The 24,506-nt window shown below is 41.3% G+C and overlaps 1 protein-coding gene across 1 annotated transcript in view; it reads right to left on the bottom strand.

Annotated features, from left to right (window-relative positions):
- Positions 1–24,506, bottom strand: part of Mov10l1 (Mov10 like RISC complex RNA helicase 1) — an 80,761-nt gene that overhangs the window by 34,084 nt on the left and 22,171 nt on the right. Inside the window, exons 10-15 of the mRNA XM_038342984.1 lie at positions 14,831–14,945; positions 10,655–10,832; positions 10,310–10,380; positions 8,036–8,127; positions 3,568–3,626; positions 2,821–2,918 (exon numbers count right to left, since the gene is read on the bottom strand). Of these exons, the coding sequence (XP_038198912.1) occupies positions 2,821–2,918; positions 3,568–3,626; positions 8,036–8,127; positions 10,310–10,380; positions 10,655–10,832; positions 14,831–14,945 (613 nt within the window). The remainder of the gene's footprint in view (positions 1–2,820; positions 2,919–3,567; positions 3,627–8,035; positions 8,128–10,309; positions 10,381–10,654; positions 10,833–14,830; positions 14,946–24,506) is intronic.

Genomic DNA, 24,506 nt, shown 5'->3' with positions numbered 1-24,506 from the left:
TTTTGAGACAGGGTTTCTCTGTAGCTTTGGAGTCTGTCCTGGAACTCACAAAGTAGACCAGGCTGGCCTCGAACTCACAGAGATCCGCCTGCCTCTGCCTCCCAAGTGCTGGGATTAAAGGCGTGCACCACTACCGCCCGGCTCAGCTGATGATTTTTAATGGATAACCCTTTCTTATTTTGTTTATAGTGTTTTCCATGACTGAGTAAGCATCCTGTAACTACCATCCTCACTCTCTCTCTCCCCGTGTGTATGTGTGTGTGTTGTACATGAGTATATATGCACATGTTTGCATGAGTGTAAATGCCTGCATGTTGTGTGTAGTGCACATAGAGGCCAGAAGAGGGTGTTAGATTTGCTGGATCTGGAATTACAGACAGTTGTGAGCTGCCATATAGTGTTGGGAGTCAAACCTGGATCCTTGGGAAGATGCTCTTAACCCCCCCCCCCCCCCCGCCCCCAGACAAGTTTTCTCTGTAGCTTTGGTACCTGCCCTGGAACTAGCTCTTGTAGACCAGGCTGGCCTCGAACTCACAGAGATCCACTTGCCTCTGCCTCCCCAATGCTGGGATTAAAGGCGTGCGCCACCACCACCCAGGGCTCTTAATTTTTGAGCTATCTCTCCAAATCCTATAATTCCACCTTGGTTGAGTGATGGAATGCCAAGATTTATTCACAACTTTGCTAGAAATAACATTCTGCATTTAAGAATGTAACGATTCAGGCAGTCAGCAAACCCGCATCTAAATAGCAGTAGCTTCCTTCATCCCATCCTACCATCTCCTACACAGACTTTTCTTGAGAATCAGGCAACAGAATGAACAAGGAGGAAGGGGATAAAAGACAGATTTGCAAATGAAAGCTCAATGAAGACTTCTATTTTCAGATCAAAATAAACATCTAGAAGTAAATACATAGCTGATGATTTTTTAAAATTATTTATTTTATGCATGAGTGCTCTTTCTGCATGTATGCCTTTATGCCAGAAAAGGACATCAAATCCCACTATAGACGGCTGTGAACTGCCATGTGGTTGATGGGAACTGAACTCAGGAAGAGAAGTCAGTGCTCTTAACTGCTGAGTCATTGCTCCAGCTCCCAGCTCATGAGTTTTAAAAAAAATTTAAGGAATTTTTTTTATGATTTATTTAACTTTTATTTTATGTGCATTGGTGTGAAGGTGTCAGATTGCCCTGAAACTGGATTTACAGACAGTTGTGAGCTGCCCATGTGGGTGGTGGGAATTGAACCTGGGTCCTCTAGAACAGCAGTAAGTGCTTTTAACCACCAAGCCATCTCTCCAGCCCCCCAGCTGATGATTTTTTTTGTTTTTTGTTTTTCCCTCTTTTTTTGTTTGTTTTTCGAGACAGGGTTTCTCTGTAGCTTTGGAGTCTGTCCTGGCACTAGCTCTTGTAGACCAGGGTGGCCTCGAACTCACAGAGATCCGCCTGCCTCTGCCTCCCAAATGCTGGGATTAAAGGCATGTGCCAATACCGCCTGGCTCAGCTGATGATTTTTAATGGATAACCCTTTTTTATTTTGTTTATAGTGTTTTCCATGATTGAGTAAGCATCCTGTAACTACCATCCCCCCCTCTCCCCCTGTGTGTGTGTATGTGTGTGTGGTGTACATGAGTATATATGCACATGTTTGCGTGAGTGTAAATGTGCACATGCTACGGTTGACAGGATATAGGTCAGAGGACAGTTGTGGGTGTCATTCCTCACCTTACACCTTAAGACAGGGCCTATTTTATTGTTCACTGCTGTGGACTCCAGGCTAGCTGGCCTGCAAACGTCTGGGAGTTTCCTGATAGTGCCTCCCATTTGATGTAGGAATGCTGGGAGGAGAGATGTGCTCTACTGAGGACCAACTTTATGTGGGTTCTAAGATTAGAACTCAAGTCCTTATGGTTGGTTGAACAGGTGCTTTACCCACTGAGCCATCTCTCCAGCTATACTTCTAAATAAGCTATGTTTAATGCTCATCATGAATGCTGTGGTCAACTTTGCTGGAGAAGCTTACTTTTTGTAAATATTAGTCAGTGAGTCCTAAAGATACTCATAACTGGTCAAAGTCCTGAGAATTAACTGTTGAATGCCCAGCCACAAATGGGATCTCAGACAGTGTCACAAAATCAGAGGCAGGAAGGATGTAAGGGAAAGGTAGGAAGCCACGTGGATCACTGTCTTCTGAATGTTGGGATTAAATCTGTGTACCACCTAAAAGCACACAATTTTAAAATAAATCGGTACAATCACAGAAGCACCCATATCTTAATTTTACCTTGTTTAAATATCTTGGTCTTACATATAATTGTATACACAGTTAAACTAAATGTACCCTATGAATATTTTATTAAGGTTTATTTTTTATTATATGTGTATGGATTTGTCTGCATCTATGTCAGTGCACTATGTGAATACAATGCCCTTAAGGACCAGAAGAGGGCATCATATGCTCTGGAACTGGAGCTAAGGGCAGTTAGCTGCCATGTGCCGGCTAAGAGTCAGACCTGCGTCCTCCTGAAGAGCAGCGAGTACTCTTAACAAATGAGCCTTCTCTCCAGCTCCCCTTTTGTGACAGTTTCACTACATAGTCATGGCTGTCCTGAACTCACTCTGTAGACCAGGCTGACCTTGAACTCACAAAGATCTCCCTGCCTCTGCCCCCCAAGTTCTGGGATTACACCCAGCTATCTTAGTTTTATTTTAACTGAAATTTTAGATTATTTGTGAATAACATTCTTCTGATACTCCAGTCAAGTGAGAACTGAATTCATATTATGTGTTAAATCTATCAAAGTCATCAAAACACTACCTTGGTGATGGACTGCCCGTCACTTTTGGTTTCCTGTGCAAGGCTCCAATTCCCTGTCACCTGGGGAGACTGTAAGATGATTTCTTCTGGAAATAAAACTTTGAAACAAGAAAAAGTTAAAAAAAAAGTATGAATGAAGACAACCTAAACATTATGGCTGATTTTAAAACAGTTCATATTCTACTCTGTTGAGGTTCTCCCTTTCTTAGTTTTAACATTAAATTGTATGACATAGACTTTGTTTTTTTTCTTTTTTAAAAAATATTTATTTATTATGTGTACAATATTCTGTCTGTGTGTATGCCTGCAGGCCAGAAGAGGACACCAGACCCCATTACAGATGGTTGTGAACCACCATGTGGTTGCTGGGAATTGAACTCAGGACCTTTGGAAGAGTAGGCAATGCTCTTAACATCTGAGCCATCTCTCCAGCCCTGGCATAGACTTTGCAACAAGCCATTACTTATCTCTGTGAGAACAAAGATGAATTATATTACCAGGATTAAATGTAGAGAGTAGAAAAATAATTTTCAATTATTTAAGTATGCTATTTTTACATAGTTAAAATAGTAAAAAAAAAGTGGGGGGAGGACACAAATTACCCAATAGGAATTAAAAATATGTGCTGTTATGCAATTTTAATTCTTACATATAACTGAAGAACTGAGATCATTTTGCACAAAAATTCCATGAACTCTATAAGCATACTCTAGGGAAATTTATTACTACCAAGCTACAAAATGCTACCTTTTACACCCAAATGGATGACTTGTTCAAGTGCATAGTGACACCGTCTGCTTGTGGTCCTGCCAGAAGGAAAAATAAAATAATGAACCTTAAGTTTAGCATTTACAAATATCTGATTATATAAATGTTACCACGTGAACGTTACTTCCAAACTCAAAAAACTTAAGATATAATTTTTATTTATGTGCTGGCAACTACAACTGCCTCTGTGACAGCTTTGGAAAGTGTGACCTTTATGAGATGATTAGGTCATGAGTTCAAACCATTTCTGTGTGAACAACATTTGTTACAAAATGAATTCAAACTCATTGTCCTGCTTTCTCTGCATCTTTCACGTGTTCTCTTCAGTGTACCGTTGCCATATTCTGGTGCAATGAGAAGGCCTCGCCAATGCTGCGGAGCCTTCAGAACTGTGAGACTAAATCTCTTGGTAAATTATCCAGTCTGTGTTATCTGCTAGAGCAACAGAAAACAGACTAGACAATAAACTTTCAGCAATCACACTAACACAAATTTTACTAAAATCTTGTAGATAAAGACCATGTGGAGGCCAAGCTTTACAGGGTCATAAAGACGTGTTCCTGCCCTTATGTGACAGGAGAGTGAAGGGGCAACAACCAATTAGGAGTTTATACCAAAAGTTAAGCAGAGACAACTGAAGGTTCAGGACAGTAGGCGCCATCCTTCTAGAAGAGTAAAAGATATTGATATTCCTATACCAAGAGAAAAACAGTTTTGCTGTAAGGTTTTTTCCATATGAAATTAGAAAAAAAAGAAGAAAAACATAGGAAATCAAAACCCATTTTCAATAAATCAGGATTACTAATACTCAAAAGCATAAATGAAGACGCTTATCTGTTCTACTGGGTAATCTGGCTCCAATCACAGAGCAGAACTGACTCATGCCTTCTTAGAGACAAAGGACAGGTTTCTTGAAGGCTCAGATGGTGGTGAGACACAACATAGGGACCCGACCATTCCCAACTATTAGAGGGTGCAGGGTGGTTGCTGAAAGCCACTATCAGGATCCATTTCTGTGGTGCATCACTAAGAGTTGTACACTCTGTGATATCTCTGCCAGATGTACTGAACCTATGTAAGCCCTGTTTTCTGATCTTTGCAAAATAACTGCTTGGGATACAATGAATTCCATATAAAAAGGGATAAGAGCTGGGACAGAATCACCCCAGGACTTAACCAAATTGACTCTAACAAAAAGATAGAAAATAAGAAAAATTAAATAGATGCAGAATATATATGTACTGCGGGACACAGGACAATACACACGGCTTCCAAAGAAGGGCAGAAATGAGAAAGAAGGGATCACAAAAACCAACATCCCTAGGTATGAACTAGTGGTTCAAGAGGAAGATTCGCAAGATATCATCTGTTTATTTTAGCATCTTTGTACAAGATAAAGAGAATCTTGGGGCTGGAGATGCTCAGCTGTTTAGAGCACTCTTTGCTATTGCAGAGGACCAGAGTTCAGATTCCAGTATCCCTGTTGGGCAGCTTACAACCTGTAACTCCAGCTCCAGGAAATCTGATGCTATCCTCTGTCCTTTGCATGCATTTGTGTGTGTGTGTGCGCGGACACAGAGTCTCTTTTAAAAAAGAATCTATTATGTCTTCACTGGGGACTAACTGACCAGCATCTAAGCTAGAGGGGTAAGTAACTCAGGGTAATATCTATCCAGAACCAAACACATGAGGTGTTAAAAAATGGGGGGGGGCTGGTCTTCAATTTATGGTCTTCACTTATACCATATGAGAAGCTGGAGAAAGAAAAGCAGACAGAGCAGAAAATAGATAGGAAAATGGAAATAATACAAGATCAGAGCAAAACTTAATGTGACAGGGAACAGAAGAACAGTAAAGAATAGGATGCCAGTGAACTCTTTGACAAGGTTCTGGAGAGATGGCCCAGCAGTTAAGAGCACAGACTGCTCCTGCAGAGGATCAAGGTTAGATTCCTAGCCCCCAGCATGGGAACTAACAACCATCTGTAACTCCACACCTAGGAGATTTGATGCCCTCTTATGGCTTCTAGGGGCACCAGGCATACATATAAACCACAGACATCCATGCAGGCAAGATACACACATAAGATAAAATAATTAAAAGATCCTACATTTCTAGAGATACTGATGAGAGAGGAAAAAATACAAAAACCACTAACATCAGGAATTAGAAGTGTGGAATCTCTATAGATGACACATATAGGAAAAATATAATAGGAAAATTCTGTAAATAATTTAAATGCAAATAAGACACCCTAGATGAAGTAGAGAGTTCTTAAAATGTAGACTCCTAAAGCTTACAGGAACCTAATAACCAGGCCAGGAAGATGACTCAGTGGGTAAAGGGACTTACCACCCAAGTCTGATGATTTGAGTTTAATTCCCAAACTCAAGTAAAGGTGGAAGGAGAGAATGGACCCCATAGTCTTCCTCTACATGCACTATGGCACATGCACCCACATATATTATACACACTTACATTCATGTGTGCACACACATACACTAAATAAAAAGAACCTAGCACTAAACCTAAATGATCCTTTTTCTGGTAGAATAATGGAATACATAGCTTAAAAGCTTCCCACAAAGAAAACTCCGTATCTAGAAGGCCTCAGAGGGGATTCTAACAAATATTTAAGGAAGAAACAATATTTATTCTATACAAAGTTTTCCAGAATATACAATGTGTTATAGACAAATATATCTCATAAACATAAATATAAAAAATGAATAAAATTTTAGCAAATCAGACCTAACGAACATAAAAGGAAATCACATTATGACCAAGTACCATTCATCTTAGGAGGCAAAGCTGAAATTATATTAAAAACCAAATTAAGAAAATTGACTGATGAACCCAAAACAGAAAATCCCACATAATTTCAAAAGATATAAAAAAGCATTTGATAAAATCAGTATCTACTCCTTCTCTTTGTTTGAGACAGGTTCTCACTATGTAGACCTAGCTCTCTGGAGATCTCTGGAACTCAGAGATCTGTCTGCCTCTGCCTCTTGAGTGTTCAGTATCTATTTTTGACTAAAAATTACCAGTAAACTAGGACTTTCTCTCCTCAACCTGCCAGAAGGACACGTCAAAGCCTTCCATGTCATCCTCAGCTCCTGGCTGAGAGGAAATACGGAGACCAAGCAATTGGAAATTAAAGGTAAAATTGTTTACAATAGTACTAAGCTTTAAAAACTAGGGCCAGGAGCCAGGAGTTTTTATCCCAGCATCCAGAAGGCAGAGACATGTGGATCTCTGTGAGTTGGAGCTGCGTGGTCTACATAGAAGTGTTTCAGCCTAGTAAAGGATGTATGAGACCCTGTTAGCCTGCCTCAAACACACACACATACATACATACATACACACACACACATACACATACATACACACACACACACACACACGCCAGATGGCAAGCACAGTGGTGTACACCTTTAATCATGGCACTCAGGAGACAGTCTATCTCAGAGGTGTCTGTCTCTGATTACAAGGACAACCTAGTCTAGAAAGCTAGTTCTAAGACAGTTAGGACCACGCAGAGAAACCCTATCTCAAATAAAAGAAAAAAAATCCCAACCAACCAAACAAAAAGGAGACAAACTTGCCAAAAATATGCAAAACTACAGAGAAGTACATATTGCTAAAAGGAAACTAAAGACTATGTGAATGAAAGGACAGACTGATGTTTTCAAGGACTAGATGACAATATACTAATAGCATCAATTTCCCTTAAACTGACCAAGAGATAAAAGCCTACACTTAAAAGTTCTCAAAAACACGTGATTGGTTAGGAGGGGCTAGACCCTCTGGAAAGGTCTAGCCCACTGTCCTGCTCCCAGGTTTTGGCATAAGATGTAACTGAGGGTGCAGTGAAACTACCAAAATGGACTTTTCCATGGGTGGGAAGAGGTTTATTGTAAATAAAGCTTTGGTGGTGAAGAGAGAAGGGCCAGGGCACTTGGAGGAGTCCAAAGCTGCCATGGCTATCTCTCAGGGACAGGGAGTAGCAGGAAGCTAATGTGGGGGCCTGCAGGTCAGAAGACAGGATCTCAGTGGCTCTGATCTGCACCACAGTTTTATGGCAATAAAGAACCACATGCCCCATTTGCCAGTGGCAAGGGAGTAAGGAAAGCAGCTCTTCCTGGCAGGCAGAGATCACAGGCTTCAGAAGACCTCTGACTGCAGACTTTTCTCTCCACCAGTACTCCCGTTTTCCCTGTCGGCATCTAGCCTGAGCTGGCCCCAGATTGTCGCTTTGGGCCACAGTCAGTGCTGTTGTCTTTTGGGAAGTTTGGGACCTAATACACAGATCACTCACAAAGCACAGGAAGGCTAACAAGCCATTTCTTCTTGCACGGTCATGGAGACTTCAACTGATTCACTCAAGGATAGTCCATCTGGGAGGATGAAAAAATATTTTTTATTAAACTTACTAGAATCTTACCTATTGTATGTAAACTCCACATCCATAGGTTCAAAGTTATACATTTGTTCAAATCCTGGATTAAGTTTAAGAGTTACATCTTCTTCATGAATCTAAAAAAAAACAAGCGAGTGATAAACAAGCGAGTGATTCAACTTCTACACACTAGACTGGACTCCAGGGACAATTCTCATCTATATCTGGCAATACATCACAAAAATATCATTTTATAGATTTGGGTCAAAATTTGGTATCTTAAGTACCTGCAAAATTAACTGAAAATGAGTAAAATCATTCTTAAACTACACAAATGAGCAATGTCTCTGATCACATCAGCAACATTTAACCAATCTCTCCCTGTGTCATGTACACCTACAATATGGTGCCTAGGACTCAAAGGAGATCAACCTGTTAACAACTCCAAGTCATCAGAATGGTCCTGCGGAGTTAAAGCCTCCACAGAAGGGTCACTTGGGACTTTCCCTTTCTGGTAGTACAGGGGATAAATAAAGCTGGATCCTGCATAAAATAAGACCTCAAACTTTCTCCTGAAAGGCAAGAAAGGAAACCTCGGGTACAATCGGGGGCAAAGGGATCCCAACATCCTCAGGTGGAAGCAGTGCTGAGGCTGAGGTTTTCCGAGGCCCAGGCCCAACCCTGTGCAAGGTCAGAAGCCGCAATGAGGATCCAGATCCTGAGACTGCGGGCCGGGCAGGAGGTGACACAATGAACACGGGGACAGCCTGTCAGAGTTCTTCCCTTCTCAGAAGACGCCGCCACAGTCCTTTCCCTGGAAAACCACCGCAGAGGCTTCTGAGAGATCCAGAGATTACAAAACATGAAAGGGAGTCTACAACTAAGGTCAGTAAGCATACTAAAACCAAACTACTAAGAGTGAGGGACCGTGACCCTCAGCAGCTTAGGATCCTATAGACTGATTTTACTTTCTATCTGAAAAGCTGCAAATGAAATAAGAAAATGGGAAGACATAAAAACAAGCACAAAGCAACTTAAACATTAGAACAGTCAGAGTTTTCAAAGACAGAGGTAGGAGGGGCGCTGCAAGTGGAGAAGCCCTAGCTCCTTCCAAACCAATCAGACACAGGCAGTCATCTAAGAAGAGGAGACCTCAACTAAGACAGCATCTCAGGTTGGCCTGCAGGCAAGTCTGTGGGTCATTTTCTTGATTAATGATCCACCCAGGAAGGCCCAGTCCATTGAAGGTGGTGCCACCCCTGAGTAGGTTGCTGGGTGATATGTCAGACTGAGCATCCCATGAGAAGTCAATCAGCAGCATTTCTCCATGGCTTCTGCTGCTTTGAAGTCATGCTTTGGCTTCTTCTGATGATAAACTGTAAGCTGTAAACCAAAAAATCATTTCTTTCTCTAGTTTTGGTTGTGGTGGGTTTCTTTTTCTTTTTCTTAAAGATTTATTATGTATACACTGTTTGCTTGCATACCAGAAGAGGGCATCAGATCTCATTATAGATGGTTATGAGTCACCATGTGGTTGCCAGGAATTGAACTCAGAACCTTTGGAAGAGCAGGCAATGCTCTTAACCTCTGAGCCATCTCTCCAGCCCTGGTTTTGATATTTTATCACAACAAAAACGTAATTAAGACATCTAGCACATGGCTAGGCAGGAAGATCCTCCTCTGTGTCAGCTCGAAGTGGGTAGCTCTCAGTACGAGCTCAGCACTGCGTTGTCTCTCCCCAAACTCTCCTAACAGGGCACAACTTTTCAAGACCAAGAGACCTATGGTGGGCTATACCTGCTGGCTGAAAGATGAAAACTTGACTTCAGCATGATGTGTTTCAGATGTGGCTTCTCTACCACCATCTGGGCCTCTTGGATGCCTTCTGTATCAGCTTGAATATCCTATCCCATGTTCTGACCAGAAAACTGGTGGCAGAACCAAGGGAAGTCATGCTGAGAAGGAAGCATGCATTTGCTGAGCAAGCACCTGACTTGACTGCGCACAAAGCATCCTACTGATTGCCCCAGCACCATACTTACCTAGTGCATCCTTCTGAGCTCCTACCCACTGGCTCTTCTACATCATGCCCACAGCGTCCAAAGCTGACTCAATGCAAACATGGCTTATATATATGGTTTTATATAGTTGAAAATTGCACTTTCTTACACAGGAAGGTCCCTTTACACAAAAAAATCTACTCAAAGATCACTCACTGTGTCTTTAAGTTTCCAACAATACAGACAAAGCCACTGGAGTACCCTCTGTGAGAGTGGGTGAGTCAGTCTGACCTTCACTCTTTGAGGGGTGTCCTCTTACCTCCATGACATAGCCGATATATTCAATGACATGTCCATTGTATTCTTGAGATTTTAAAATCAGTTTGTCACCTAGGTAAAAAAATATATTACTATGAGTTAAACACAAAATCATAAATTTCCCATTTCATTCTGAAATCAAGTCTTAATGAAGTATAATAAAATATAAAATTTCTTGTATTTGTTGCTTAAGGATAATGTGTAACAAAGAAACATGTATAGCATACACATTAGATCATTTCCTTTTAAGTAAATGTTGCTTCATGAACAGAAATGGGATAATCCAAGTACGTGGCCGGTTAAAACTACTTTCCCCTGGCCCCAGGTAACCCACAGTGAGATCTACCTGCATAGAGAGAAGGTCTGCTCTCGGCAAGCCCGGGGACCTCCAGAACCAGCAGATCCCCCTTCCTCTTCAGGACAACGCCACTCATGTTATACTCTTTCAGTTCTATTTCTGCATGGATCTCCTCCAGCCACAGCAGAGTGGAGAACTTCTCCTTGTAGTTTGACATGTTCAAAAGCTTAAAAAAAAAAGAATCACCCAGTGTGAGCACATCTCACATATATGTCTAGGGAATGAGCACCCTTAGAGTTCAGATGTCTAAACTGCTTATATCCGAGACGTCTACTCCAGACAGGATGATCAGGGTTAGAAGTTATGAGCTGGGCAGCACACTCCACCCTTGGGCTTATGGAGGACCACAGCACTCCGGCTCCTCATTGGCCATAACCACTACCCACTACCACAGTCTGGGCTCTCAGCCAACTCTGTAGTCCCTAATCTGTCAGGTCTTCGAGCTGATTCTGGAAAGGGCAGTGTAACTTCATGGATGTTTGTGAAAGAGGACAGGCTCTCAATTGGCCTAGAAATATTGTCAAGGGTCATTTTCCTTCCCATCTGAAATAACTGTAAAAATATCTAGATGAAATGATTAAGTTCTTAGAAACATAAAAGCTACAAGGACTATATACCACAAAGAAACAGTGCAACCAGAATATAACTGTAACTACTCAGGAAATGGAATCAGAAACCAAAAACTTTTTAACAAAGGAAATCCCTGGACCTGGTGGTTTCATGAGTGAATTCTAAAAACATTCTTAAAAATGAGCAGAAATCCTCTTCAAACTTTTCCAGAAGCCCAAGGGAATACTTTATAACTCATTCTAAGAGGTCAGCATTACACTGATATCAAGGTCAGAAAAGGCCATTCTAAAGAAAGAAAAAGCATGTGGTACACACTTATAATTCCATCACTCAGGAAATGGAGACAAAGAGAATTGTAGTTTGAGGCTGGCCTGCATAAAGTCAGTGATATGAGGGGATGGGGAGGAAGAAGATGAAGGGCAAAAGGAAGAAGGGAAAAGAGAGGTGAAAGAAGGGGGGAAGGGAGGGAAGGAGAAGGTAGAGAGAAGAAGACTGTACTTCACTTGGCTACTCAGCAGGCTAAAGAAAGAGGATCATTTCAGCTCACAAGTTTGAGGCTATCATGGGTAACATAAGTAGATTGTATCTCAAAACAAAACAAACATAACTTACCTAACCATACCTCCCGATCCAATACAGACCAGTATCTCTTAAGAATATTGATAAAAGAACTGTCACAAAATTCTAGCAAACAATGCTATAGTATATTTAAAAGGATTATATACTATGGCCAAGGGGGTCTTATTCTTAGGAGGTAGGGATAGGTCAACCCATGAAAATTAACAAATACAGCAAATTGCTTAACAGAATTAAGGGAGAAAAGCACATGATCATCCCGATACAGAAAAAATATTTGACCTAGTACACCATCCTCTCATGACAAAGTATGACTATAAAAGTCATACATAGTAATGAAAAACTGAAATCTATTCCCTAAGATCAGGAACAAAACAAAGACGCCCATTCTCATCACTTCTACTTATTTCTAGAGGTCTTTGCTATAGCAATTAGTTACGTAAGTGAACTCAGGATGGGAGCTCTAAGCACAAACTAGCAGAGAAACGCAGCTTACTAGTTTGCTCCCCTGGCTTGCTCAGGCCTACCAGCCTAGGGATGGCAGGCATACTGGGTCTTTCTACATCAGTTAGCAATAAAGAAAATGCTTCATGGGTTGGAAAAATGGTTCAGAGGCTAAGAAAACTGGTTGCTCTTCCAGAGGACCCGGGTTCAATTTCTCAGCATCTACATTGCAGCTCACATCTGTCTGTTAACTTCAGTCCCTGGAGATCCAATACACTCTTCTGGCCCCTGCTGACAATGCACACAGACTATGCACAGACATAGATGCAGACAAAACACCCATATACATTAAATAAATAAGTTAAAAAAGAAAAAGAAAATGCCCACAAATCAATCTGATGGAGGCAGTTTTTCCCAAGTGACTTTGGATTGCATCACTTTAGCATCTGAAGTCAACTATGACAGTAAGCATTGTGAGCATAAAATCATCAGTGCTGAGAAAGCTCTTCATACAAACACTAAAATGTCAGAACTATGTTTAAGGCGCTTCAGGAATAGTTAGAAATTCTATTCTAATGCCCAGTCAAACTTCACTTAACTTTTTGTGTATGCATCCATGCACTTGTGTACACGCAGTATACTTACCTGTGTTGGGTACATAGAGCATTCAGAGACTGATGTCAGAATGTCTTCAGTTACTTCTGCATCTTATTACTCTTTTATGTTTTATTATCATTTATTTATTTGTTTATTTTATTTATCTTTTTTGAGACAGGGTTTCTCTGAATAACAGCCCTGGCTGTACAGGAACTCACTCTGCAGACCAGGCTAGCCTCGAATTAGAGATCCACCTGTCTCTGCCTTCCAAGTGCTAGGATTAAAGGTGTACATCACCACTGACCATCTTATTCATTACTTTTATGTAAAATGTCTACCTATACCACATTCTTGCAATGCCCACAGAGGCCATCAGAGCCACTTACAACTGGTGTTACAAAAAGCTGTGAGTCCCATAAGGGTGCTGGGAACCAAACCCAGGTCCTCTGCAATGGAACGAGTGCTACTACCAACTGCCAGGGCATCTCTCCAGCCCCTTTCATCTTATTTTTTGAGACAGATTTACTCACTGAACCTGTAGCTCACCGTTTTGGCTAGACTGGCTGGCCTCTGAATTCCCTTCTCTGCCCTGCCTTATTTGTGTTTTAAACTGGATGATGGGAAAATTAACTCAGGTCCTTATGGCTGCATGGCAAATGCTTTACTCACCAAGTCCTCATTTTTAAGTGAAATTAATCAACTCAAATAGCAAGTTTTAAAAGCAAATACATTCTGACAAAATATAATCCAAAGATACTAATTTAATGCATATTTGCTAAGAAACTATGGTAGAAAAGTGTTAAAAAGACTTTGCTTCCCATAATTAAACCATTGTTTCTTTTTTTTTTTTTTTGCTTTTCAAGACAGGGTTTCTCAGTGTAGCCTCAGCTGTCCTGAAACTCACTCTGTAGACCAGGCTGGTCATGAACTCACAGAGATCCACCTGCATCTGCCTCCTTGAGTGCTGGGATTAAAGGAGTGCGCCCCCACCGCCAGGCTGACTATTATGTTTCTGAAGAGCAGTAAAAACACTGTCACTCATAACGTGACAGTCAAACCTCCGTCATGCTTCCAGCTTCACTGTAAGTTTCAGGCGTCGCCCTCTGAAGGTTTCTCACAGGGAATGTACCTCTTGCTGCTACAAACACTTAGCTTTCCAAGATTCTCTCTGAGATCTAGGTAGAAGCCTGTGAAAAGCTCAAGTTCTGCTTGTATAGACCCCTCCCCCAGTCCATACATTCCCAAGTGGATGCTCCTCAAACTATTAGAAGCTGCATAGCAAGTACTTCCTGGGACAAGGTAGACTTCCCATCCAATGCCAGACCTTAATTTAATTAGACCTTTGTTTTCTAGACTTCTCTACAGCTTCTGAACTCTAAGAGGTGGTCTTCCACCTTCCTTGCAACCAGTGCACAACTCTTTCCCTGCCTGCTCTCCTGGGAAGAACATTTCAGCAAAGGGACAATGCAGAGCACAGGGGAATGTTGAGGGGTTGATGGCATTTCCATCTAGACCTAAGCCAAAGCATCTGACTCCACAGTCGCTCAGGTCTGTGCCTCGTTGCTGAGTTCAGAAGGGCTGAACTTCCTGAACTGGTGCATATCTAAGTCTTTGCACAGACTCGATTCTCAATGCTCCTTCACCAAGCACCAGCGTTGTCTACCCATCTTTAGTGTCCTGAGACTCTACGCAAGGAAAGTGTGGGAAGTTTCCCGTCCCTGGCACAGTAGACCAAGGTAGAGCATAGTAGACCACCTGGCAGAGTAGAAGGCTGGCTTGGATCTCCTATTCCCACTCCTCTTCCGGAGTACTCTTGAACACCAGGTCACAGCGAAGGTGATTCTCTCGTGTTATCCTGAAATTCCTAGTTACCTATGGTGGAAATTACTGATAGGAGATCTAAATACAACGACTCACCCGCTTTTTTGGAATGGCGCCTTAGTGGTAACATCCCACAGCTTTCAGATGTATTCCTACCTCTGCAAGAAGCGGCTGGAAAGTCAGGATGTCAATTTTCTGTTCCACACATTTTTTTAGTCTATCTGGTATTGGATACTGTGGAAGAAAACTTGGAAGTTGTCGCCTTGAATTCCTTAAAAGAAAAAAAGTTAAATCAAAAGCAGTCATATTATGTGTGTATAGCATGTGTGCATGCGTGTGTGCATACACATGTACAGAGGCCAGAGGACAACTGTAGATGTTGGTCATCAGGTGCATCATCCTTGACTTTTAAACATGGTCTCTGGTTGGCCTAGGATTACCTGATTAGGCAAAGCCAGCCAGCGAGCCCCAGGAGCTGCCTGTCTACCTCCCCAGGGGTGGGATTACAACATGGCATCCCATAGTGACTTGTTTTTTTATATGGGTCTGGAGACTGAACTCAGTTTCTTTTTCTTTCTTTCTTTCTTTCTTTCTTTCTTTTTTTTTTTTTTGGTTTTTCGAGACAGGGTTTCTTCTGTAGCTTTTGGAGACTATCCTGGAACTAGCTCTTGTAGCCCAGGTCGGCTTCGAACTCAGAGATCCGCCTGCCTCTGCCTCCCGAGTGCTGGGATTAAAGGCGTGCGCCACCACCGCCCAGCTGAACTCAGTTTCTTATGGTTGCACAGCAAGTACTGACTGACTACATGTAATTCTCAGTCCAGACTTTTATGTTTATGAGTATCTCTTATCTGTAGTGTATGGGTCCAGAGATGTTGCAGATTTTTCTAGATTTTTGTTTCACCAGGTGTGAGATTTGCTAGGCACTTTACCACTGAGCTATACTTCTAGCCCATTATTTTTAACTCTGCAATATTTATATAGATTTTATCAGTCACAGAATTTTTCTAAAATGTAACAAAATCTGAAATTTGTAGGTCATGCCAACATTCAGACATTTTCAGATTTCAGAAGATTTTGGGTTTTGGGTTAAAGATGTTCAACTGGTATGAGGCATTTCCCCTCAGATACTCTGTCCTGTTTTATAAAGGCTGGAGTTCATTAATTCATGGAAACACCCGACATGAGAATCAGACTAGGTCACACTGGGTTCACACTGTGTCTCCGTACAAGCTCTAGCTTGGCACTCCAGTCTCTGCAGCAGAATCCAGGCAGAGCTGTGCAAGATGGGGGGAACCAGACTGGAAAAGTCCCAGGGGCCTGCTTAAACCATCAAGTTCGAAGACAATGCATTTAACTTCCTCAGTAGCTAAACTCTTCTTACTGCACTTTTAGTGAAGACATGAGTACCAGAAATGATACTGACACATCACCAATAAGAAGATACGTGGAGGGGCTGGAGAGATGGCTCCGTTTTTAAAAGCACTGTCTGCTCTTCCAGAGGACCCGGGCTCAATTTCCAGTCTCTACAGGGCAGCTCATAACTGTCTGTAACTCCAGTTCCAGGGGATCTGACACCCTAACACAGACATAAATACAGGCAAAACACCAATGCACATAAAATAAAAATAAATTATTAAAAAAAGAAAGTGAATTTCCAAAAAAAAAAAGAAAAGAAGGGAAGGAGGGAGGGGGGGAGGAAGGAAAGTAGAAAGAAAAGGAGGAAGAGGGAGGGAGGAAAGGAGAGAGAGACAGAGACAGAGACAGAGACAGAGACAGATACCACACTTGGTAAAAGCTTCCCTGTGTGGAATCTGCTTCAACTGTTTTGCTGGTTCTTGGTGCTCTGCTTCTCTGGAGAAATTTAAGTGTCTGCCTTCATCTAGTTAGCTACATTCAAATTCATAGCAATTCCGTATCCAAAAATCAGAGTAACAGAAATGACAGAAAACATGAGAAGAAGTGAGGAGAAATAATGAGGTCAGGACAGGGACTCAGTCCCAGGACTCCTTCAACTCTGATGCAGTTTGTCCAAGTGGAGGGAGCAGAGGTGAACTCTCAGTCTCTCAGCTTCATCGTCACTTCCTGTACAGTGGGTTCCTTCAAGAACTCTGCAGGTGGTCTGACTGTGTGATTGGGTAGAAACGCTGCAGTCTACTACAGGGCACCCAACAGTACTGAAAGCTGCTGCTGCTGCTGCTGCAACTCAGGATTGTGCTCACCTCTGCAGCTGCCGGGTACTCAGGCAAATGGACATCTGGAAAGCAGGACACCTAGTAACTGCTAATAACTAGCTGCATAAAGTACTGAGATATGGAGGGACTAAGACAATTAACACACCTGTACACAAGCTGCTCTCTGAGTTTGAGACCAGCCTGGTCTATGAAGTAACTTCTAGGGTAGCCAGAGTTACACAGTGAGACCCTGTCTCAAAGAAAAAAACAAACACAAAAAAGAGTTCTGCTCACATAGAACAATGGAATAAAAGGGAGAAGCCAGAAATGAACTCATTCAGCTACAACCATTGGTTTTCAACAATGGTATAAAAACAGTGGAGAAACGACAGTCCCTGATAAACCATGTAAGTGAAGAATGAAACAGATCTCCACCTCCTGTTTTCTACAAAAATCACTTCAAAATGGATCAAGACCCTGTGGTAATTTATAACCTCATAGGGAGCAGCACTATCAGGAGGCGTGGCTTTGTTGGAGGGGAAATGGCCTTGTTGGAGGAAGTGTGTTACTTGTTGGAGGTGGGCTTTGAGGTTTCCTATGCTCAGGGTACAACTCAGTGTGTCAGTTGACTTCTGCTGTCTGCAAAATGTAGGACTCTCAATCCTTAAGAGAACACTGAGTCTCATGAAGTCTGCCCTTAGAGATGTCAAAATCTATTTGTGAATTAATGGGTAAACAAGTTAATGGCTTATAGACAGCGGCTTGGTTATATATAAAAGTTGTCTCTGGCAAGTGTGATCTGAGTACCCTCACCAGATTCCAGCTCCATGTTCTTGGAAACATTAAAGACTTCTTTATTTTATTGTCAAAAAAAATGTAGGACTCTCAGCTCCAGCACTATGTCTGCCTGCACATCGTTACGCTCCCCGTCATGATGATAATGACTGAACCTCTAAAACTGTAAGCAAGTCAATTAAATTTTTTTTGGTAAGAGTTGTAAGAACCACAACTCTGAACCTGCATTTCAAGATTTAGGCTCTGGCAAGGTTTCCTGTGCCTGTGACAACCATATCCCAGAATATAGCAACAGTGCTTGACAGAACTGCATGGAATTCAAAGTGAAGGGTCAGCCTGTAAAATTCTACCATCTGACAAGGAATTAAAGTCTAGAATATATTAAAAATCCTCAAACACCAGCCATAAAAATAACAACAAAACAAAAACCCAAACCATCTAGCCAATATTTTGGCAAAAGAATTAGACAGTTCTCAAAAGAAATACAAATGGCTAATAACATGAAAAATGCTAACTAAACTGGTCACAGACTCAGCTCACATCTTGACAACAGAGGACGGACAGAGCCAGTGAGATGTGGGCCTACACTGCTGTGGGACTGCGAGGTGGAACAACCACTGAGGAGGTCAGCACAGAGGTCCTCACAAACTGAAACCACAACCACCACAGATTTACTCCCAGGCCAGTGTCTAAGGATTCCAAAAGAGCACACCACAGACACGTTTACATTCATGTTTATTTGCTTCACTGTCCTCAACAGCTAAGATATTGGACCAGCCATTTATCCAGCAGTTGAATGCAGAGTGTGATATATTCATACAAGAATTTTATTCAGGTATAAAAAAGGAAAACTGAAACTGGATGAACTGGAGACCACCATCTTAAGAAAAAAAGAAAGGAAGGGAAGGGAGGGAAAGAGTGAGCGAGCAAGCAAGCAAAGCAGCTTTAAAAAGGGCCAAATTTCTCTCCTGCAATTTCCTCTGCTATGTGAAGACACACACCCTGCGTGAGGTGGAAGGGGGACTGTGCGGGAAGGGGCTAACGGGAGAAAGAAAGAAACAGACGTGTGAGAGGCAGACTACTGGAGGAGAGGGTAAAGATGGAGGACAGGCAGGCAGGTGTTATCAAGGTGCAATTATCTGTATGTTTAAACATATCACAAAGAAACCCATTATTTTGTACACATATTTAAAAAAACTAAAGAGAACTGTGTGTGGTAGCCCACACCTTTAATCCCAGCACTCAGGGAGGCAGAGGCAAGTGGATCTCTGAGTTTGAGGCCAGTCTGGTCTACAGAGTGAGTTCGAGGACAGCCAGGACTGTTTCCCAGAGAAACCGTGTCTCAAAAAACAAACAATAACAATAAAAATTTAAAGTGGTCTGCTGCAATACATGTAGCTACCCAACAGGAGTATGACTGACCCTGGGAGTCACCACATAGACATGAGACAGCAGATGGGAGTGAGTGCTCACCATCACCCAGACGGCCAGGACACCAATGACCTTATTCTAGAGCAGTGGTTCTCAACCTGTGGGTTGAGACCCCTTTCCAGATTGAAAGAATCTTAGGGGTTGCCTAAGACTATTAGAAATCACAGGTACTGGGGGAAGGAGAGATGGTGCAGTGGTTAAGAGCACTGACACTATTCCTGAGGACCTGGGTTCAATTCCCAGCACCCACATGGAAGCTCACAACTGTCTATAATTCCAAGATCCAACACCCTCACACAGGCAAAAAACACCAAAAAAGAAAAAGAAAAAGAAAAAAAACACAGATATTTACATTACAATTCCTAACAGTAGCAAAATTAGTTATCAAGTAGCAACAGAATAGTTTTATGGTTGGGGTATCCACAACGTGAGGAACTATATTAATGGGCTGCAGCATTAGGAAGGCTGAGATCCACTGTTCTAGAGGAACTCTCATTCGTGGATATGCTAATCCTCCCTGGAAACAGCCAGCAAGGTATTAGACACTTGTACTTGATCTATGTATTAGCTTTCTTTGAGCCAACTCTAACCGGACAGGGTGTAGAGCTAGAGCTTTATCTGCTTTCATAACCATCATCTCAACTTTTCCCCTAGGCACGCCCTGGAAGTGAGCAAGATCCATCAGCACTTACTACAGCTCTGTGCCAGAAAACTGTACATTTTGGCCCCTTCCCCAGCTCCTGCTGCAGGCTTGTCATTGTTTCTCACGTCCCTGCCTCTCCCAAGCCTTCCCTAGTGTATTCAAGTGTCCTGCTCCTGTACTAAGGCCATCCACCCGAAGGGGTCAGACTCTGGCCTCCAGGCAGGTCTGAGGATTCCTGCAAGGGAGTGCAGGCTCCTTCAGATTGTGCCACAAGGAATAGCTCCTGCTCTGGCACTGAGGAGATCCAACCAGGTTCAGTCACAGCAAAGATTGGTCTAAGACACCAAGTCCCTCCTGGCTCCATTTGAAGGAAGAGATGGGCAGGCGCCAATGCAAGAACTCCTCCAACAACATGAAAGGCAACATGACATCACCAGAATCCAGACATCCCGAAACAACAAGAATTGAACACCCTACCCCAGAAGATATAGAAGAAACCGACCTTAAACAGTACTCTATGAAAATAATAGAGGACCTTAAACAGGAGGTAAAAAAACTGCCATAAAGAAATGGAGATGACAAACAAAAAGGTAGACGAAATAAACAAATCTCTCAAAGATACCCAAGAAAAACAAGAAAAACAAGAAAAAGCAATAAAACAGGTAAGGGAAACAGTATAAGACCTGATAAATGAAATGGAGGTAATGAAGAAAACACAATCTGAGGGAAGACTGGAAATGGAAACTCTGAGTAAACGAACAGAAACTACAGAGACAAGTATTTCCAACCGAATACAAGAGATGGAAGAAAGAATCTCGGACTCTGAAGATACTATAGAGGAAATAAATTCACAGATTAAAGAACAAAACAAATCTAACAAATTCTTAACACGAAACATCCAGGAAATCTGGGACACCATGAAAAGACCAAACCTAAGAATAATTGGGGTAGAAGAAGGAGAAGAATTACAACTCAAAGGCCCAGAAAACATATTCAACAAAATTATAGAAGTAAACTTCCCCAACCTAAAGAAGGATATTCCTATGAAGGTACAAGAAGCCTACAGAACACCAAATAGACTGGATCAAAAGAAAGCATCCCCACACCATATAATAATCAAAACACAAAACATACAGAATAAAGAACAGATATTAAGAGCTGCAAAGGAAAAAGGTCAAGTAACATATAAAGGAAAACCTATCAGAATTACACCTGATTTCTCACTGGAAACCACGAAAGCCAGAAGAGCTTGGATAGATGTGCTACAGACACTAAGGGAACATAGATGCAAACCTAGACTACTATACCCAGCAAAGCTTGCATTCACCATCAATGGAGAAAACAAGATATTCCAGGACAAAAACAGAGTTAAACAACACGTAGCCACAAATCCAGCCTTGCAGAAAGTAATAGAAGGAAAATCACTAACCAAGGAGTCCAACAATGCCCACAATAACTCAGGCATCTAGCGACCCTTCACCAGAACAACTAGAAGAAGGGAAACACACAAACTCTACTACAAAAAATGACCGAAGTTAACAACCACTGGTCATTAATATCACTTAACATCAATGGACTCAATTCACCTATAAAAAGGCACAGGCTAAGAGATTGGATGCGAAAATAGGATCCAACATTCTGCTGTTTACAAGAAACACACCTCAACCACAAAGACAGACATCTACTCAGAGTAAAGGGTTGGGAAAAGGTTTATCAAGCAAATGGTCCTAAGAAACAAGCGGGTGTGGCCATACTAATTTCTAACAAAGTTGACTTCAAACTAAAATCAATCAGAAGAGATGGAAAGGGACACTTTATACTCATAAAAGGAAAAATCCATCAGAATGAAATCTCAATCCTGAATATCTATGCCCCTAATATAAAAGCACCCACTTATGTAAAAGAAAAATTACTAGAACTCAAGGCAGCCATCAAACCACACACATTAATAGTAGGAGACTTCAACACTCCTCTCTCACCAATGGACAGGTCAATCAGACAGAAACCTAACAGAGAATTGAAAGACTTAATGGAGGTAATAAACCAAATGGACTTAACAGACATCTATAGAACATTCCACCCAAATAGAAAAGAATATACCCTCTTCTCTGCAGCTCACGGAACCTTTTCGAAAATTGACCATATACTCGGTAACAAAGCAAACCTCCACAGTTACAAAAAAATATTAGTAACCACCTGTGTTTTATCGGATCACCATGGATTAAAATTAGAATTCAACAACAACGCTACCCCCAGAAAGCCTACCAACTCATGGAAACTGAACAGTCAACTACTGAACCACACCTGGGTCAAGGAAGAAATAAAGAAAGAAATTAAAGTCTTTCTTGAATTTAATGAAAACAAAGACACAACATACTCAAACCTATGGGACACAATGAAAGCAGTGCTAAGAGGAAAGTTCATAGCACTAAGTGCCCACTTAAAGAAAACGGAGAAAGCTCTCATTGGAGACTTAACAACACACCTAAAAGCTCTAGAAAAAAAGAAGCAGATTCACCTAGGAGGAGTAGAAGACTGGAAATAATCAAACTGAGGGCAGAAATCAACAAAATAGAAACACAGAAAACAATCCAAAGAATCAATGAAACAAAAAGCTGGTTCTTGGAGAAAATCAACAAGATTGGCAAACCCCTAGCCAAACTAATCAAACAGCAGAGAGAGAACAAGAAAAATTAATATCATCAGAAATGAAAAGGGGGACATAACCACAGTCACAGAGGAAATTCAGAGAATCATTAGATCTTACTACAAAAGCCTTTATGCCACAAAATTGGAAAATGTAAAAGAAATGGACAGTTTTTTAGATAAGTACCACATACCAAGGTTAAACCAGGACCAGGTGAACAATCTAAATAGTCCTGTTAGTTGCAAAGAATTAGAAACTGTTATCAGAAACCTCCCTACCAAAAAAAGCCCAGGAGCAGATGGTTTCAATGCAGAATTCTACCAGAACTTCCAAGAAGACCTAATACCTATACTCCTTAAGGTATTTCATAATATAGAAACAGAACAGTCATTGCCAAATTCCTTTTATGAAGCTACAGTTATTCTGATACCTAAACCACACAAAGACTCAAACAAGAAAGAGAATTACAGGCCAATCTCACTCATGAACATTGATGTAAAAATTCTCAATAAAATACTGGCAAACCGAATCCAAGAACACATTAGAAAAATTATCCACTACGATCAAGTAGGCTTCATCCCAGAGATGCAGGGCTGGTTCAACATACGAAAATCTATCAATGTAATCCATCATATAAATAAGCTGAAGGATAAAAACCATATGATTATCTCACTAGATGCTGAAAAAGCATTTGACAAAATTCAACACCCCTTTATGATAAAGGTCTTGGAGAGATTAGGGATACAAGGGTCATTCCTAAATATAATAAAGGCTATTTACAACAAGCCAACAGCTAACATCAAATTAAACAGAGAGAAACTCAAGGCCATCCCACTAAATTCAGGAACACGACAAGGCTGTCCACTCTCTCCTTATCTCTTCAATATGGTGCTTGAGGTTCTAGCAATAGCAATAAGACAACATAAGGGAATCAAGGGGATTCGAATTGGAGAGGAAGAAGTTAAACTTTTGTTATTTGCAGATGATATGATAGTGTACATAAGCGACCCCAAAAACTCCACCAAAGAACTCCAACAGCTGATAAACTCCTTCAGTAATGTGACAGGATACAAGATCAACTCCAAAAAATCAGTTGCCCTCCTATACACAAAGGATAAGGAAGCAGAGAGGGAAATCAGAGAAGTATCACCTTTCACGATAGCCACAAATAGCATAAAATATCTTGGGGTAACTCTAACCAAGGAAGTGAAGGATCTATTTGACAAGAACTTTAATTCTCTGAAGAAAGAAATTGTAGAGGATACCAGAAAATGGAAGGATCTCTCTTGCTCTTGGATTGGGAGGATTAACATAGTAAAAATGGCAATTCTACCAAAGGCAATCTATAGATTCAATGCACTCCCCATCAAGGTCCCAACAAAATTCTTCACAGAACTTGAGAGGACAATAATCAACTTTATATGGAAAAACAAGAAACCCAGGATAACCAAAACAATCTTATACAATAGAGGAACTTCTGGAGGAATTACCATCCCTGACTTCAAATTCTATTACAGAGATACAGTATTGAAAACAGCCTGGTATTGGCACAAAAACAGAGAAGTCGACCAATGGAATCGAATAAAAGACCTGGATCTTAACCCACAAACCTATGAACACCTGATTTTTGATAAAGGAGCCAAAAGTGCACAATGGAAGAAAGAGGGCATCTTCAACAAATGGTGCTGGCATAACTGGATGTCAACCTGTAGAAGAATGAAAGTAGATCCATATCTATCACCATGCACAAAACTCAAGTCCAAATGGATTAAAGACCTCAATATTAATCGGAACACACTGAGCCTGATAGAGGAGAAAGTGGGTAGTACTCTACAACATATGGGCACAGGAGACCATTTCCTACGTATAACCCCAGCAGCACAGACATTAAGGGCAACATTGGATAAATGGGACCTCCTGAAGCTGAGCAGCTTCTGTAAAGCAAAGGACACTGTCACTAAGACACAAAGGCAGCCTACTGACTGGGAAAAGATCTTCACCAACCCCACAACTGACAAAGGTCTGATCTCTAAAATATATAAGGAACTCAAGAGACTAGACTTCAAATTGCTAACTAACCCATTTAAAAAATGGGGCTCTGAACTGAACAGAGAATTCTCAACAGAAGAAATCCAAATGGCCAAA

The sequence above is a fragment of the Arvicola amphibius genome, chromosome 9 (assembly GCF_903992535.2).
Source record: "Arvicola amphibius chromosome 9, mArvAmp1.2, whole genome shotgun sequence".
Classification (NCBI taxonomy): Eukaryota; Metazoa; Chordata; class Mammalia; order Rodentia; family Cricetidae; genus Arvicola; species Arvicola amphibius.
The sequence above is the reverse complement of the archived record's forward strand: the minus strand, read 5'-3'. Positions and strand labels throughout refer to the sequence as shown.